Source organism: Necator americanus, chromosome I (genome assembly GCF_031761385.1).
Source record: "Necator americanus strain Aroian chromosome I, whole genome shotgun sequence".
NCBI lineage: Eukaryota > Metazoa > Nematoda > Chromadorea > Rhabditida > Ancylostomatidae > Necator > Necator americanus.
In genome coordinates this window covers 15,420,636-15,434,016 of record NC_087371.1, presented here as the reverse complement: position 1 = coordinate 15,434,016, position 13,381 = coordinate 15,420,636, and the positions used below count along the sequence as shown (strand labels likewise).

At 41.5% G+C, this 13,381-nt stretch overlaps 1 protein-coding gene across 1 annotated transcript; it reads right to left on the bottom strand.

Annotated features, from left to right (window-relative positions):
* Nucleotides 1-820: 820 nt before the first annotated feature.
* RB195_005644 (uncharacterized protein) lies at nt 821-12,713 on the bottom strand (the record flags this gene model as incomplete). Its single annotated transcript, XM_064178275.1, has 24 exons — nt 821-1,188; nt 1,254-1,329; nt 1,938-2,014; nt 2,072-2,225; nt 2,285-2,434; nt 2,537-2,626; nt 3,541-3,610; nt 3,666-3,778; nt 3,834-4,010; nt 4,401-4,475; nt 7,103-7,229; nt 7,427-7,539; nt 7,683-7,775; nt 7,837-7,937; nt 9,618-9,749; nt 9,807-9,962; nt 10,389-10,453; nt 10,511-10,626; nt 10,686-10,839; nt 11,315-11,466; nt 11,535-11,630; nt 11,772-11,849; nt 12,044-12,123; nt 12,587-12,713. The coding sequence occupies 24 exons, from the start codon at nt 12,711-12,713 to the stop codon at nt 821-823; spliced, it is 2,940 nt and encodes a 979-aa protein (XP_064035341.1).
* Nucleotides 12,714-13,381: the final 668 nt, after the last annotated feature.

The window sequence follows — 13,381 nt, the reverse complement described above, 5'->3', positions numbered from 1 at the left end:
GTGTATCCCTAAATCAGCCTCGATCTTCATCATTTCAGAGAATAAGGAACCTCACTGTCTCAATTAGCGAGGTCCTCCGGTCCTCCGGGAAAAATCACTACCTCACCAAATCCCTCAAACATTTTCGGAGGAGTTGACTTTCAAGAATTTATCAAAGAAAATATTCAATGTAGAAATTGGGTAAAGTCACCCCTTCTGGTACAACTCATACGTCCTCGGCTTCTGAATAACTGCGTTGTATTTTTCTGCGTCTAACTATAACGGAGTCAAACGACATGAAGCACAGTGCAGCTGCGTAAGCGGCTGCGCGCAAGCGCCGCGGTGGAGACCGCGCTTGGAATCGAGGTGGGACTAACGCAAAATAAAGCACGGGAAGGTGTCATCGAAGGTCTCTCGTAGGCCCTAACCGCTACGCTCTGCCCCGCCGCTTCCACCGCAACCACTTACGCGACTGCACCGTGCTTCATGTCCTTTTCACACTACTATACACACCTCGAATCCTTGAAAAGTCTTTCCTGGACTATTTTCGATAATTCTAAACTTTATCAGCAGTTCAAATGATGTACACTACATATTTGAAAAAAAAACGTACAGAAATAATGCATTTACTCAAAAGGAGAAAAGTAGGTCCTTTTTCTAACAATATCTTATGTATTCCTCTATACCACTAAATATACGATATATAGGCAAGATACTCTGCTCTGCGGAGAATGAAAGATCTTTGACTCGTCGTTTAAAACCCGCATAGAACAATTCGAAACACTGTTTTTTCATGTGAAATCGAGGTTTCTATGGAAATACCCTACAAAAAGAAATACCACTAGCATCTGAAATCTTTCGGTGGCAATGATGGTCGGATCTGTAACCGCTCGTGCTGTGTGCTTGGCGGTCTTGTCGGCACCAGAGGCGGTGCGTCCAGAATCGTTGAGTTCGGTGGAGAAGCTTCAAAAGCGTCCGCAAATTTCGACTCTAACCATTGTGACGAATTTCGAACAGTCCCTCTGACAAATTGGTGCATTTCATGGAAACCGTATGGGTACATTCCTGGCGGAAGCATGGGCGGTTTTGGTGGTGGTGTCTCTGGAGGCGGATGCCTTTTTGGACCAGGTGGAATCAGAGGTGGTGCCGCAGTGGCGATCGGTATTGATGCCGGTTCTTCGACTGTTCTGGAACCAACTGTGCAAAATCCTAAAAGGAAATTATAAAAATTATAGAAGTAGGTGCTGTTCGAACTTTTCCCACAAAAACTTCACCTCGGACAAAAAGAGAAAGCATCAGTGGAAGAAAAATGAGGCCGTGCAGAAGACCTATAGAAATCGCTAAGAACACCTGCAAAAGAATAATGAATGAATGGAAAGGAAAAAGGTAAATTTATTTTAAAAAAAGGAATCAGAATTCAAAAAATTAGCTTAGCGTGAAAAAAGGGATTTCCTTGGGAGAAAAAAAAACACCGATATTTGGTTTTACAACACTGCCTATGAGCTCGATCTCAGATTATTATTATTATCGGAAAAAAATTAATAAAGAAACCGAGAAATTATTGAGAGGGCCATGCGAACACTTTGAGAACAGTTTAGGGGGAAAATGATAGTTGAAACCATGAGAAGCTTACTATATCTGCTTTGGATGAACCATACTACTGGTTAAAAAAAATGCATACTGTGGCTCTATCGTCGTTAACAAACATGTTGGTCTTTAATTCAAAAAATTAAAAAAGGAGCAAATTTCACTGGAGAATCAATGCGAATGCAATTGGAATACTTGCTTCGATTACGTCTACTTATAACTTATATGTAACAATATTTACTATTTCATTACCACAAAATTAATCAAACGAAAAAAATCTTGATCTTATGTAGATAACTAAAGCTCCTGAAGCAGATCTCTGTAGATTTTCTAGAAATGCTTAGGAAAGAATTTTGAGAAAAGTCACCTACCGTCTTGAAAAATGTGACGATCATATAGGCAGGCACGTCTGCCAATACCGCGACAGCAAGAATCGTGGATGCAGCACCTTAAACCTCAGTCTCGTACGGTCCGCCTCCACTCCGAGTACAGTAATCATGCTCACCTTGTACTACAGGCCATCCCAGATCACCCAATGCATCGCGAACCCTCTCGCGAGGGTCAGGCTCTTTTGAAATCACATATCCATAGGCAATGTGAGCAGAATAATCCACAGAGAATCCAACCGACATGATGATTGTGATCATTGAGATGGCGTCCTGGAAAATGCCCGAATTTCTTCCCCCTAGAATTTCTTCAGAGATCAGATTAAACCTACCAAATTCACACCCCATAAGGTCATATAACCAAGTACACCAAGATCAATCGATCCTATGGTAAATGCGACCCAAAGGGCGCAAAACGGTTGTGGAATAAGCAGAAACGCTATGAACAACATGCATAGGACAGCTATAACGATGTCTTGCACCTGGAAAAAGGTCGAAGAAAATTCTTCGACTTCTCAGATGTCTACGGCTACAAAATTCCCAGAAATTTTCAATAATCACATAAGCAATGAATGACACCATACCGTATTCGGCACGACCAGATCGTACTGATCAGTGAACAACCACAACGGCATGAATGTTGTGACATTGTAGTCGGCATATCGTGCTGCAATCTAAAAAAGAAAACGGTACTACAGTAATATATGACTGTTCAATCCATTTAGCATTCCTATGCGAAATATGCAGACAAATTAATCCCTGCCTGTCTTTTTCAGGAGTGCATTTTCAGGTGGCATTTCCGTTCACCGGCAATTCACAGCTCATTACAAATGAATATTCGAATATCCCGAAGAATTACGTATTCGATTATTCGAACATTCAAGAGCAAATACTGTTTTCTTCGTTCTTATGTATGTTTCTGAGTCTGTGTGGAAATATGTAAGTTTTTAACTCCCCTTCGAGTATATGCAACCAGAGCAGCTCTTATAACTGCAGCAGCAACCCCGGTGTTTTATGTTTATGTTTCTCAATTGAAAAATACTTGTAGTACTTGATTATGTTATGTACTTGATTATGTTATGCTATTTGTTATTCTTAAAGGCATCACCCCACCAATCTAAGGTGGTGCAGATTTCAGGTGGAGTATTCGTATACGGGATGGGAGACTATGGAGAGAGGGGTGATTCCGTCCATTTCTTCCTAATTGCCGTAAAAAAACGGGCCGGAAGATGCGGCGCCGCACAAGACTGGCGCGCTCCAATCGAACCTTTTGTACAAAATGGTGCGCCAAAACGAATGAAGCCGTATCTTCCGGGCCGTTTTTTACGGCAATTAGGAAGAAATGGACGGAATCACCCCCCTCTCCGTAGTCTCCCATCCTGTATACGAATACTCCACCTGAAATCTGCACCACCTCAGATTCGTGGGGTGATGCCTTTAATATTACCACTTGTAAACAAGTGGTAATATTAAGAATAACAAATAGCATAACATAATCGTAATAGTAATGAATAGTTAACACCATGTATATTTATTTATTTATTTATTTACCGTATATATAAGACAGAAATGGAAATAGTTCCCATACCTCACGGAAGCTCTTCGTAGCCGCTTGTTGTTGTGTGGTGCTCGATATATCACGCATCCCTATCAGGAATCTGAACTACAGTGACTATTTGCATCCCTAACACGATTAACGTGGACGAGTTCAACCTGAATGCGTAGATATACGGTCGATCATGCACATCCAACGCCCACTTCACATCTTCCATCCATGGTTCCGATTCATGCGTGTAGAGATAATGTGAACTCATTTCGTAGAATGCCTAAGATCGAGCTGACATCAAAAAGGAGACAGGGTGAGAACTGAGATGAACTCACTTCATCTCTAACTGTTACGTTGTGCTCGAGTACATAGTAACGTTCCATCTCCTTCATCCAGAATTGCACACTTTCGTCACCGATCGCATGCGGAGCGTTTGCGAATGCGTGGACCATCTCATTCACTCTTTTTCGCTCATTTGAATCCCGTAGATTCGGAGCGCTGCTGACCACGATCTGTTATCGATCAAGTTCAATTAGTGGATTCTTATAAGCTCTGATGTCAAAGGATATGCCAAAGATCCAGTCGTGACCCAATTACAACGTTGCGAAAAAGGGAGGCGTGACATGTTGTGATTTTACCTGCGGACACTTCTGCTCGACAGTTTTCGCTTTTCGAAACATTTCAACAATTTGTTTACGCACCACATCCTTTGAGGAGTAAAACCAGCACTCCGCAGAAAAATTAACCGCCTTTCAATCACGGGAAAACTTTATTTCCCCTACTTTGTGGCTTTTTTTACTTCCGTTGTAAATGGACTACATTGGGAAAAGAATGGAAAAATACAAAACTAGAAAACCGTGGCAAACATTACGCAGAAATTGGTCTTTTGTGAAAATCCCCACCTGCAATGTTGCTCCATAATGCCAGAAATGCCGTTCCAAAGATAGATAGTGGGGTTTTGCATAGGAATCGTCTACCTAAAACCATCGGCTAGATAACAATTTCTGGATAATTGTTCGAGAGGAAGAGATGATGTCGAGCAAATTCCGGGCCGTCATAGTTAAAGGACTCCTAGTTTGAAGCCGAGTTTACGAAAAGAACGCACTCTACGTCGGTGGCTATTGGCCACTGCCACACTGCCCCTCCCTCGGATCCAAAATATGTGCAACTGCCCACCGCTCCCCAAGAACAGAACAATGCCACATGGACGAGATGTGTTGTCAAACTTTTCTGCCGTAACACCTTCTCCTTTAACTTTAGCCTCTTTTCTCGCGCATTATAGCATAATCAGCCTGAACGACCGGCTAAAACCTTCCAGACTTCAGACTTTTTTTAGTGTTTGTTTCGCTCGCCTCCACCGATCAATAAGAAATCACAGTAGCGACATTTTTTTTTGCAAAATTTCAATTGTTTTTTCTATGAACGCTTTCTCCAATTTTTTTGTTTACCCGAAAATTTAAGCATAGATGAAAGACTTTATGGTTTTTCCTTAAAGGCATCACCCCACGAATCTGAGGTGGTACGGATTTCAGGTGGAGTATTCGTATACGGGATGGGAGACTATGGAGAGGGGGGTGATTCCGTCCATTTCTTCCTAATTGCCGTAAAAAACGGCCCGGAAGATACGGCGCAGCAAAAGGTTGGCGCGCTCCAATCGATCTCCTTGTAGAAAATAGTGCGCCGGAACGCTCGAAGCCGTATCTTCCGGCCCGTTTTCTACGGCAATTAGGAAGAAATGGACGGAATCACCCTCCTCCCCATAATATACGACCCCGTAAACGAATACTCCACCGGAAATCCGTACCACTCCAGATTCGTAAGGTGATGCCTTTAAACGCAGTTCAGTTCAGTCAGTTCTACACATATTTCGAGAACAATCAAACTTGATTTTACGTCTGCGTTTCTCTGAAACCATCACAATTTGGAAACATCATTTGAAGTAGTTCGAGTTTTCTCCGTTCTCAACTATTAGCAAAGAATGATGTGCTAACATGAAATGACGTGAATATCGCTATCGCAGTGATAAAAGTAACGTTTTAAGTCAGACCGCGTGAACTGTTGGCTACTATGTATTGCATTTGATCAGGCGTTCGCACAAATGTTTCTTCTTTTTGAAAAAAGGATGTTAGCAGCATCAAGAGACATGCTGGGAAATATAGATATGCGAAGGGACCATAGGAGCCCATTCTACCTCGTTTTGGATCTCGCGCGCCAATCCGACGCACTTGAACCCATCTCTCCCCACTCTATAGCCTTCTGACACCGGCGCACCATTCCGACCCCATGGGACCCGTCCCACCCAATTTCACCGCGTTGCGGCTCCACCGCACCAAACCGACGCCATGGTGTCCGTCCCCCTTTCTTTTTGGAATTTCTTGGCTGAGACACACACGCACACAGACGCATCACGTGACAAAATAAGCCCCTTGTTACATAGCATGATAGTTTGCAAATTTGGAAGTATACACTCACATAAAGTTGATTTACCCCCAGTAACATATGGCAGAAACAAACTTGCTTTATCAAGGCAACATACGCGAAGATCTAAGTGTGTGCAGTGGTCCAGTGGTAGAGTGAGCGCCTATCAGTTGCATGGTTATGGTTCGTCAAATCACCGAAGCAGACTTTAGCATCACTATAGGGTATTTTCGTGACACACACATACACACACGGACCAAGCGCGTTATTATATGGCATGATATACTGAGTCTTTGGATGTTTTTCCCAATTTTGGAAAGAAAAATTTTCCTTATTTTATTAATACAAATTAAAGGCAGCATATCAACGTGGACTTTAACGTAATGTGTAATCCTTGGCGGAAGCGTAGAGTTTGGGTAGTAGAATGTGGAACCCGGCATGTTAGCGCCATCTTTCCGTAACCGTCGTAAGAAAACAGCGTGGGAACCGCTTTTGTCCCTTCAAAGCACGTTGATACCCCCATCTATGTACACTTTCCGGCCGCTCAGCAGCCTACCTACTGACTTCATTTGAATAGTCGGATGAGAAGACCTCATTGATCTTCCACCGCTCACACTTGGGTGCGGTGCGTGCGCGAGGATGGCGCGTTGCAGCTGAGTGCGTCGTGAAAAGCGGCTTTTTTTACGACGATAAGGGAAAGACAAGTGGAACCACCCTGGGTTCTGCAATCTACAACACGAACTTTCCCCGAGGGTTCCGCACCACGTCAAAATCATGATACTCTGCCTTTAAGGGCTCGGTACGGGTGATAGTCGGATGGAGCGAGGCTCGGACTATAGGGAAGCTGGGGCGCTCATCCCAGACCCTCCGGACACTGCAGCGTCACCTTTGCCGTGGGAAGTCGCGCGTTGTCATGCAACTGTGCGACTTCGAGGGTTTTTTTGCACACAGCAGCTACTTCATGTAGAGACTGACGTTGGTTGCCTGATTACCCTTCAACAGCTCCCAGAACGGAACACCGTGCGAATCTCAGCAAGGGAAAAATCAAAAGTGAAAAAAGATACGCAAGGACCCAGTAATAGGTCCAATAATTATTCATATAATTATAACTCATACAGCAATTTTCGTTGTAGTTGTTTTCAAAGTATAAGTTGATTCGGTCCAACCATTACGGATAAAAACTGACCAAAAGGTTGACCGGCTCCAATCCTTCCCTCAGATGCATGCAACCGTACACAGCGAAACCCACATAGATACAGTACCACAACCCAGCAAGAGCTTTAATGGCTGGTTGCATGAGAATTGGAGCATACCTGAACAGAAAATAAACTTTTGCTAATATAGGGTTCCCCTACTATCACCTTATCAAGTTATGAATATAAATTTAAGAATTAATTATGAAAAAATAGTTATACAAAAACAATAATTTGTAAGCAACACTACAAGTATATATTACCAGTATTTTTAAATTAAATATAGTGCGAGGAGGTATTCGCAGCACAAAACTCACCAGTTCTGGAAAAATTTCGTGGCGGCACAGTCTTTTCGGTTCGAAGCGTGGCCAGCATCAGGATGTGGACGAGATCCAAGCCAGAGCAGTCGGGTTGAGGGAGATGAGGCTACCTGGAAGTTCATCATTCTTTTGATTCTGAGAAAAACGCCATAGTCCTAGCAAAAAACCTTAATGCACTTCAGATCTTGGGATATCCAATAAGGATTAACGACAACAGCGTGACAATTCTGTGGAAAAATGTCGCTACACCAACCTTAGGAGCAATTGTGGCCTTTAGCCAGAGGCAGTGACGTCCTTCCGCTTCCCATTTTGTCGCTAATGCAAGCAGAGCACAGAAGAACGTGACCTATAAACTTCCATTCCAGAAAGTAAAAATCCACTAAGTACAGCATCAATTTTCGGCACACCTGATACAGAAACGTCAGCACTAAGGCACAGCAAGTGTAGATACAAAAGATTTGCACTGCAGGGATCGTTGTTATAGTGCCAACACCGAACGAGAATGCATCTGGAAAACAGTGGTAAAGCTAAAGTTAGGTAGAGGTGGCGTCACTGTCCCAAGGAATCGTTGGGCATTTCAGAAAAGAAAAGAAAAGAAGGTATTGAACAAGTAAAAGTCTAGTTATTCTACAAGCAAAAAATGCGCAAATTCAGCAAATTTCTTCAGCTGTACAGAACTCGATAAAAAGCAAACAACCAACACTCTTTCTAAAATATCCTTACATGGAACAAGTACGAATGCGGTGAAAGAGTCATATACATATACCTGAAGGTGACTATATTTAGAATTAGAATTTGCGGCTGGAAGGTAGTAGGAAAAAGAGAATATGTTTCTTACTATTTTCTAATCCAATATCTAATTAATAATAAATAATTCCAATAATCTAAATAATAATTCCAATAATCTAATAATCTAAATAATAAATCCAATAATCTAATTAATAATAATAAAGTGCAATCGGTTTTATGAGTATATTAAAACATTTTTTAAAATTCGGACAAGACGGACACTGCCAGCAGAAAGTAATTGTTTTAACTAAGTAGGAGACAACATGTTTAATTTAATTTGTGGTTTTCTTTGCACGTAGAGGTTACGGAAGGTTTTCGCAAATTGTTTACCTTCTCAATCATAACGTTCGCAGGAAGACGCGCAAAAAAAAATAAGTATGGATTTAAAAAGTTGGAAAAATTAGTGGGATATCGACGAAAGTAGATAACAGACAAAATGTTTTTTCGGTTTCATGACCAAGTTTTGAGGGCAGGGAGAGGGATGCCAGCGCTTGAGAGCTTGATTCCCGGGGGATTAAAATGTGCGAAGTGTGCCGCCGAGTGAAAGATCATTCAGAAATCTACCAGCATGTCCATGGATGGAGGGTGTATGTTACTAACCGTTAGCTGCGTAAAGATCGTACAGTGCACCGAAATGCTGTTGATAACCTGCACATGTACGGGAACATTCAAACGGCAAAGTTACGGACCATAAAGCACTTCTGCTATTATTTGGCCCAGTTCATCAACTTAAATAAACCTTCATCTTGGCGGTATAAGTGGAAATGGATTGGATACATTGTTACCCAATAAAGATTTGCCCCCGGATAAGTAGTGCAGATCTGTAATGTACAATGCCAAATGAACATCTACTAGTTCTTCCACTGAAGTTATTTGTCCAAGAACGACTTAGCACTGAAGTACCAGTGCAGAGAGTTTGCATTGGGAACCCAATCAAATTATAATAAATAGTGCAATTAGTAATTAGTAATTAGAGTCAACTATTCAACAGCACAGTTGGAAAAATAATGGGGCGGTAATTTCATTTCCATTCTATTCATCCACCAAAGGACAAATATGTTGGATCTCTGAACTATACTGAACGTCATCATGCAGTCAAGGGTGGCAGAGTAAAACAGTACAAGAAACCTGCTCCAGTGAGGGCAAATGCTTAGAAAAAGATGTGTGGCGTGCGCAAAAGCAGCAGGCAAAATTGACAAAGAAAAACAAGGCTAAAAGCACTTGAAAATAATGGCAGAAAACGAGAAATTAAAAAAATTAGAAATAGATTTAAAAAATGCCAAAAACGAGCGCGCGAATATGCAACCAATTCGTAATATTTGAGGATAATTCCGCGGCCCAGGACATAAAAACGCGGATCGTAAAAATGTAGAAACTGTCCAGTGGGCACTCAACTCACCTGTGAGCGCAGTGATCAGAATCGAAACAGCAGCATCCGCCATACATTCGCCAATCCGTTCCTCCACCGAGAGAGCTCGTGACGTTCGTTTCACGGCGGCCACCATTAGAAACATGTTATCCGTCCCGACAGCTGTATACAATGTTTAAATGTATTTAGTTTTCAGGTAGGAAATCCAGAAATCCGTACCGACAACCAAAAACGGCATAACAGCGACTATGTCGTTGTACTGCACGTTCAGCAGCACTAAGCCGCCCATTGCGCTCGCTATACCCATTCCAGCATTGATTACGCCAAATATGGATAGAATCGGTTTCGAGAGAACCCAATCAAAGTAGAAGGTCCCTAAACCACAATGTGGCTAGCTTACAGAATTCTTAAGCATTGGAATCAATACTGGACAAGCAACTCTCCAATTATTTGCACAGTATTTTGGAGAAAAGAGATCAGAATGCGAACTCTCCCTTCCCAGGTCAACTCTTCCAAATGAATTCTTTTCACTTCTTCCAATGAGAACAAGAAAGAAACGCTTCGATGCTCCATGAAGAACTCAAAGTTAACCTCAGTGAGCAGTCCTCGATTCAGGGAATATTGAGACTCTAATGATTACTAATGCGCTCAAATTAAAAAAAAAACTTATTAGCAAACTTAAATTCTTACAGTCAGTTCTTAAAGGAATGAGTTCAAGAATGAAAACTGTTCAAAAAGAACCAAATAAGGATTAAAATACTAACGAATAGCTGAAGGAAGAAATATTTGGAAGAAATTAACCTTTAATCATGACCATTGAGCAGATCACGGCGAAAATGACAAGAATCACAAATGCGGAAATAAATCTAAAGAATCAGATGAAGATTATTTTAGTCGAAAGAAATTCTAGAAGATAAAATCACCTAGGAGCCAGGCTGTCTGCGTTTCGTTTCAGCTCCTCAGCAAGTGTTTGTGAATGGAAGTACGTGATAGAGATGTACGGATCTTCCGGGTAATTATCCATGTGAAGTTTGAATGTCTGAAGCTCAGTAGTCAATTGCGCTGCTGCTGCAATATATTGATAAGAATTTCTCTTACCTTTTCCCAAACTCCCGAAACGTACGAGACATTGGTGGGGAAGAATTTCAACTGATAAATCATTAGCCAAGCTCGCGCTGAGGCAAGAATTACGGTCCCGTTGTCGTCGCGGCCCAAAGAGACTCCGCCAATACCAGCACCCAGGTAGCCACTTCTGAAAGGACACACAGCTAATTCTGGGGATATCCAACCTAACCACACTTTTCTCGTACGAATGATTCATTTATGCTCATGCTATTATGTTTGTTTATGTAATCGTACATATCTGCCTATGTTTAACTAGAAGGCAGCGCTGCGCACCACTAGGAACCAGGGATGGTATGAGTGAAGCGAAGAACGCGCGCGAGGCCCTGCAGATGCGTCGCGGTCATCCAAGCAAACATAAGCATGGGCGACCACGTGCATATCACGCAGAACCGAACTCCTCCAGGTTGTTGTAGTCTTACTTACTAGTGATACTTTCATCCTCAAGAAAATCGCGAACGAGAAGAAAGATCTGAATAACTAATTTTAGCACAAATAGTAAACAAACGAGCCAAAGATGTCAAGTGTATACTGATTGAAGACTCCAATCAACGACATTTAAAATATTCAAATCAGCACTATCTTCCGAAAAATGACCTATTTACCTGGTTCCCATTCTAAACGTTGGATACGTGATGTTGATTCCGTGATTGTAGAGCTCGGAGATAATCTGGATGTGATTGTTCCCAGGACATCCCTTACTTTTCCAGCGCAGACATAGGTCGCGATAGGTATAAGTGCGATTTCGGAATTTCACCTTAACAGTGAGGTGAGTGATCAGGTCGATGTCCCTTTGGAAGGGACAACATAGAAATGATACTTTACCTTGATTCGATTCTGAATATACATATCCAGTCGCTTGATTGATCTCGCATATTCTGGCAGGAGAATGTTGCCACCGTCCTTGGCGACTACAGTAATCTGCAAAAGTTAGTGAAAATTAGTGCGAAGAGACTGCATCGTGTACTTTTTGATTCATGCGCAATTTAGAGGGATTGCTGATCATTTAGAGGAGTTATAACAAGAGCTCTTTTTTCAAAGGGAACTTTTTCATTTCCGTACCTGTGCTTCACGGCTCTGCGTCACGGCTCTGCCAGGGACGTAGTTGTCTTCACCCAGCGGCCATAGGTCATGGATAATCTGAGAATAAAGCGAATGTTGTGGAAACTGGTTTTCATATGTAGAAAAATGATAATCCTCCAAATTCCCTAATACTCCGATGAAATCCAAACAAAAACACTTCGAAAAGCTCGAAATTGGTTGTATTCACAGAAAAACAGCGATTTCATACATCTAACTTTTTCTGAAGTCAAAAAAGAGGATTTAAAACTTGCCTGTCGTTCAATCTTCGAAGGTGCATCAGTAGGTGTGTACAAATAAATTGCATCTGTTTGTGGATTGAGGTAGAAAAAACCTGAATTGATTATGATATACAGAAATAGAAATAGATCACGTGGTCCTCCCTGTCTGTATGCGTAAACGGTCATTGTCGACTTGATCTCGAGAGTGCGGACGATTGGAAAGAAGGGAGTTTCAGAGGAGTATCAGACTACTACGTCTGTAGTCCGACGACTCGAAATTCCTAACCACGAACTTAAAGAACTAGGCGTTTTGCAAGTTCTTCAAGAGAATCTGTTTCCATTTAAAAAAAAATCTTTCCATATACTTCTCACTTTTTCAGTTAACAGAACTGAAATGTAATTCTGTTCAGCTGATCCGGTCTGAACAACTACAAGTTGGAATTGAAAACAAATGTTCCTCTTCTAGCGCTCTTTGCATTGAGAATCCAGAATTATACAGCAAAGTAGCTGCGCAGCTAACAGGACTGCACCTTTTCTGGAGAACCAAGCAAGAAATGAATCGCCAAACAAACAAACCTGTCGATAAATATAGAGTGAGGAGAACTGGAAAGGCTACGAATGGAAACGGATGACGCGAAACAAAGGCGCCGTAGCCGTGGAAGAACTTCGCCAACGGTCGCTCCAAACAGCCGAATTCCAACATTTCTCGAAAACACTCCCCGCTCTGTCTGTACGTGTACGTGCGTTTGTGGTACCGTGCAGACTCTCACAAACACATCTGAAGTACCAAAATAAAAGAGAAGGAGTGTGTAGAAATAAGAGCTGAATAATGGTTGCAAAATCATTTCTCAAAGTCATTTTTTCTCGGGAGAACTAGCTCCGAAAAAAGAAGTTCTCGAACAAAAAAGACGAAAAACAAAATTTTTTTTACAAGGAACAGGGACTAAATCTTGGAACTGAAGAATTCGGAGTGAGTCATAGATAGACGTTTACAATGAAATAATCTACAAAGGAAATCTTCAAGCATTTTAGAGAAGGTGTGCTCCCAGCTTATACTATAGAATATGGTAGTATTTATATTGTATGTATTACAGTTTATTGTATTATACTGCATTACTTCTTACTGCTACTGCTGCTACTATTATTTGGCATAAAAATTTTATAACTCACTAATTCTTTCCCATTCAAGGAAAAATGGAAAGAAAAAATCGGATAAGTTGTGTTTTAGAGTTTCTGGATAGCCAAGCGGACCCACCAGCAAAGCTGCTGCATGAATTCAATTTAAAACCTGTAACAGTGTTCTACTTTATAGTAATACTATTGTGATTATTATAGCATTATTATTGACGCAGAAAGACACTAGGATTATAG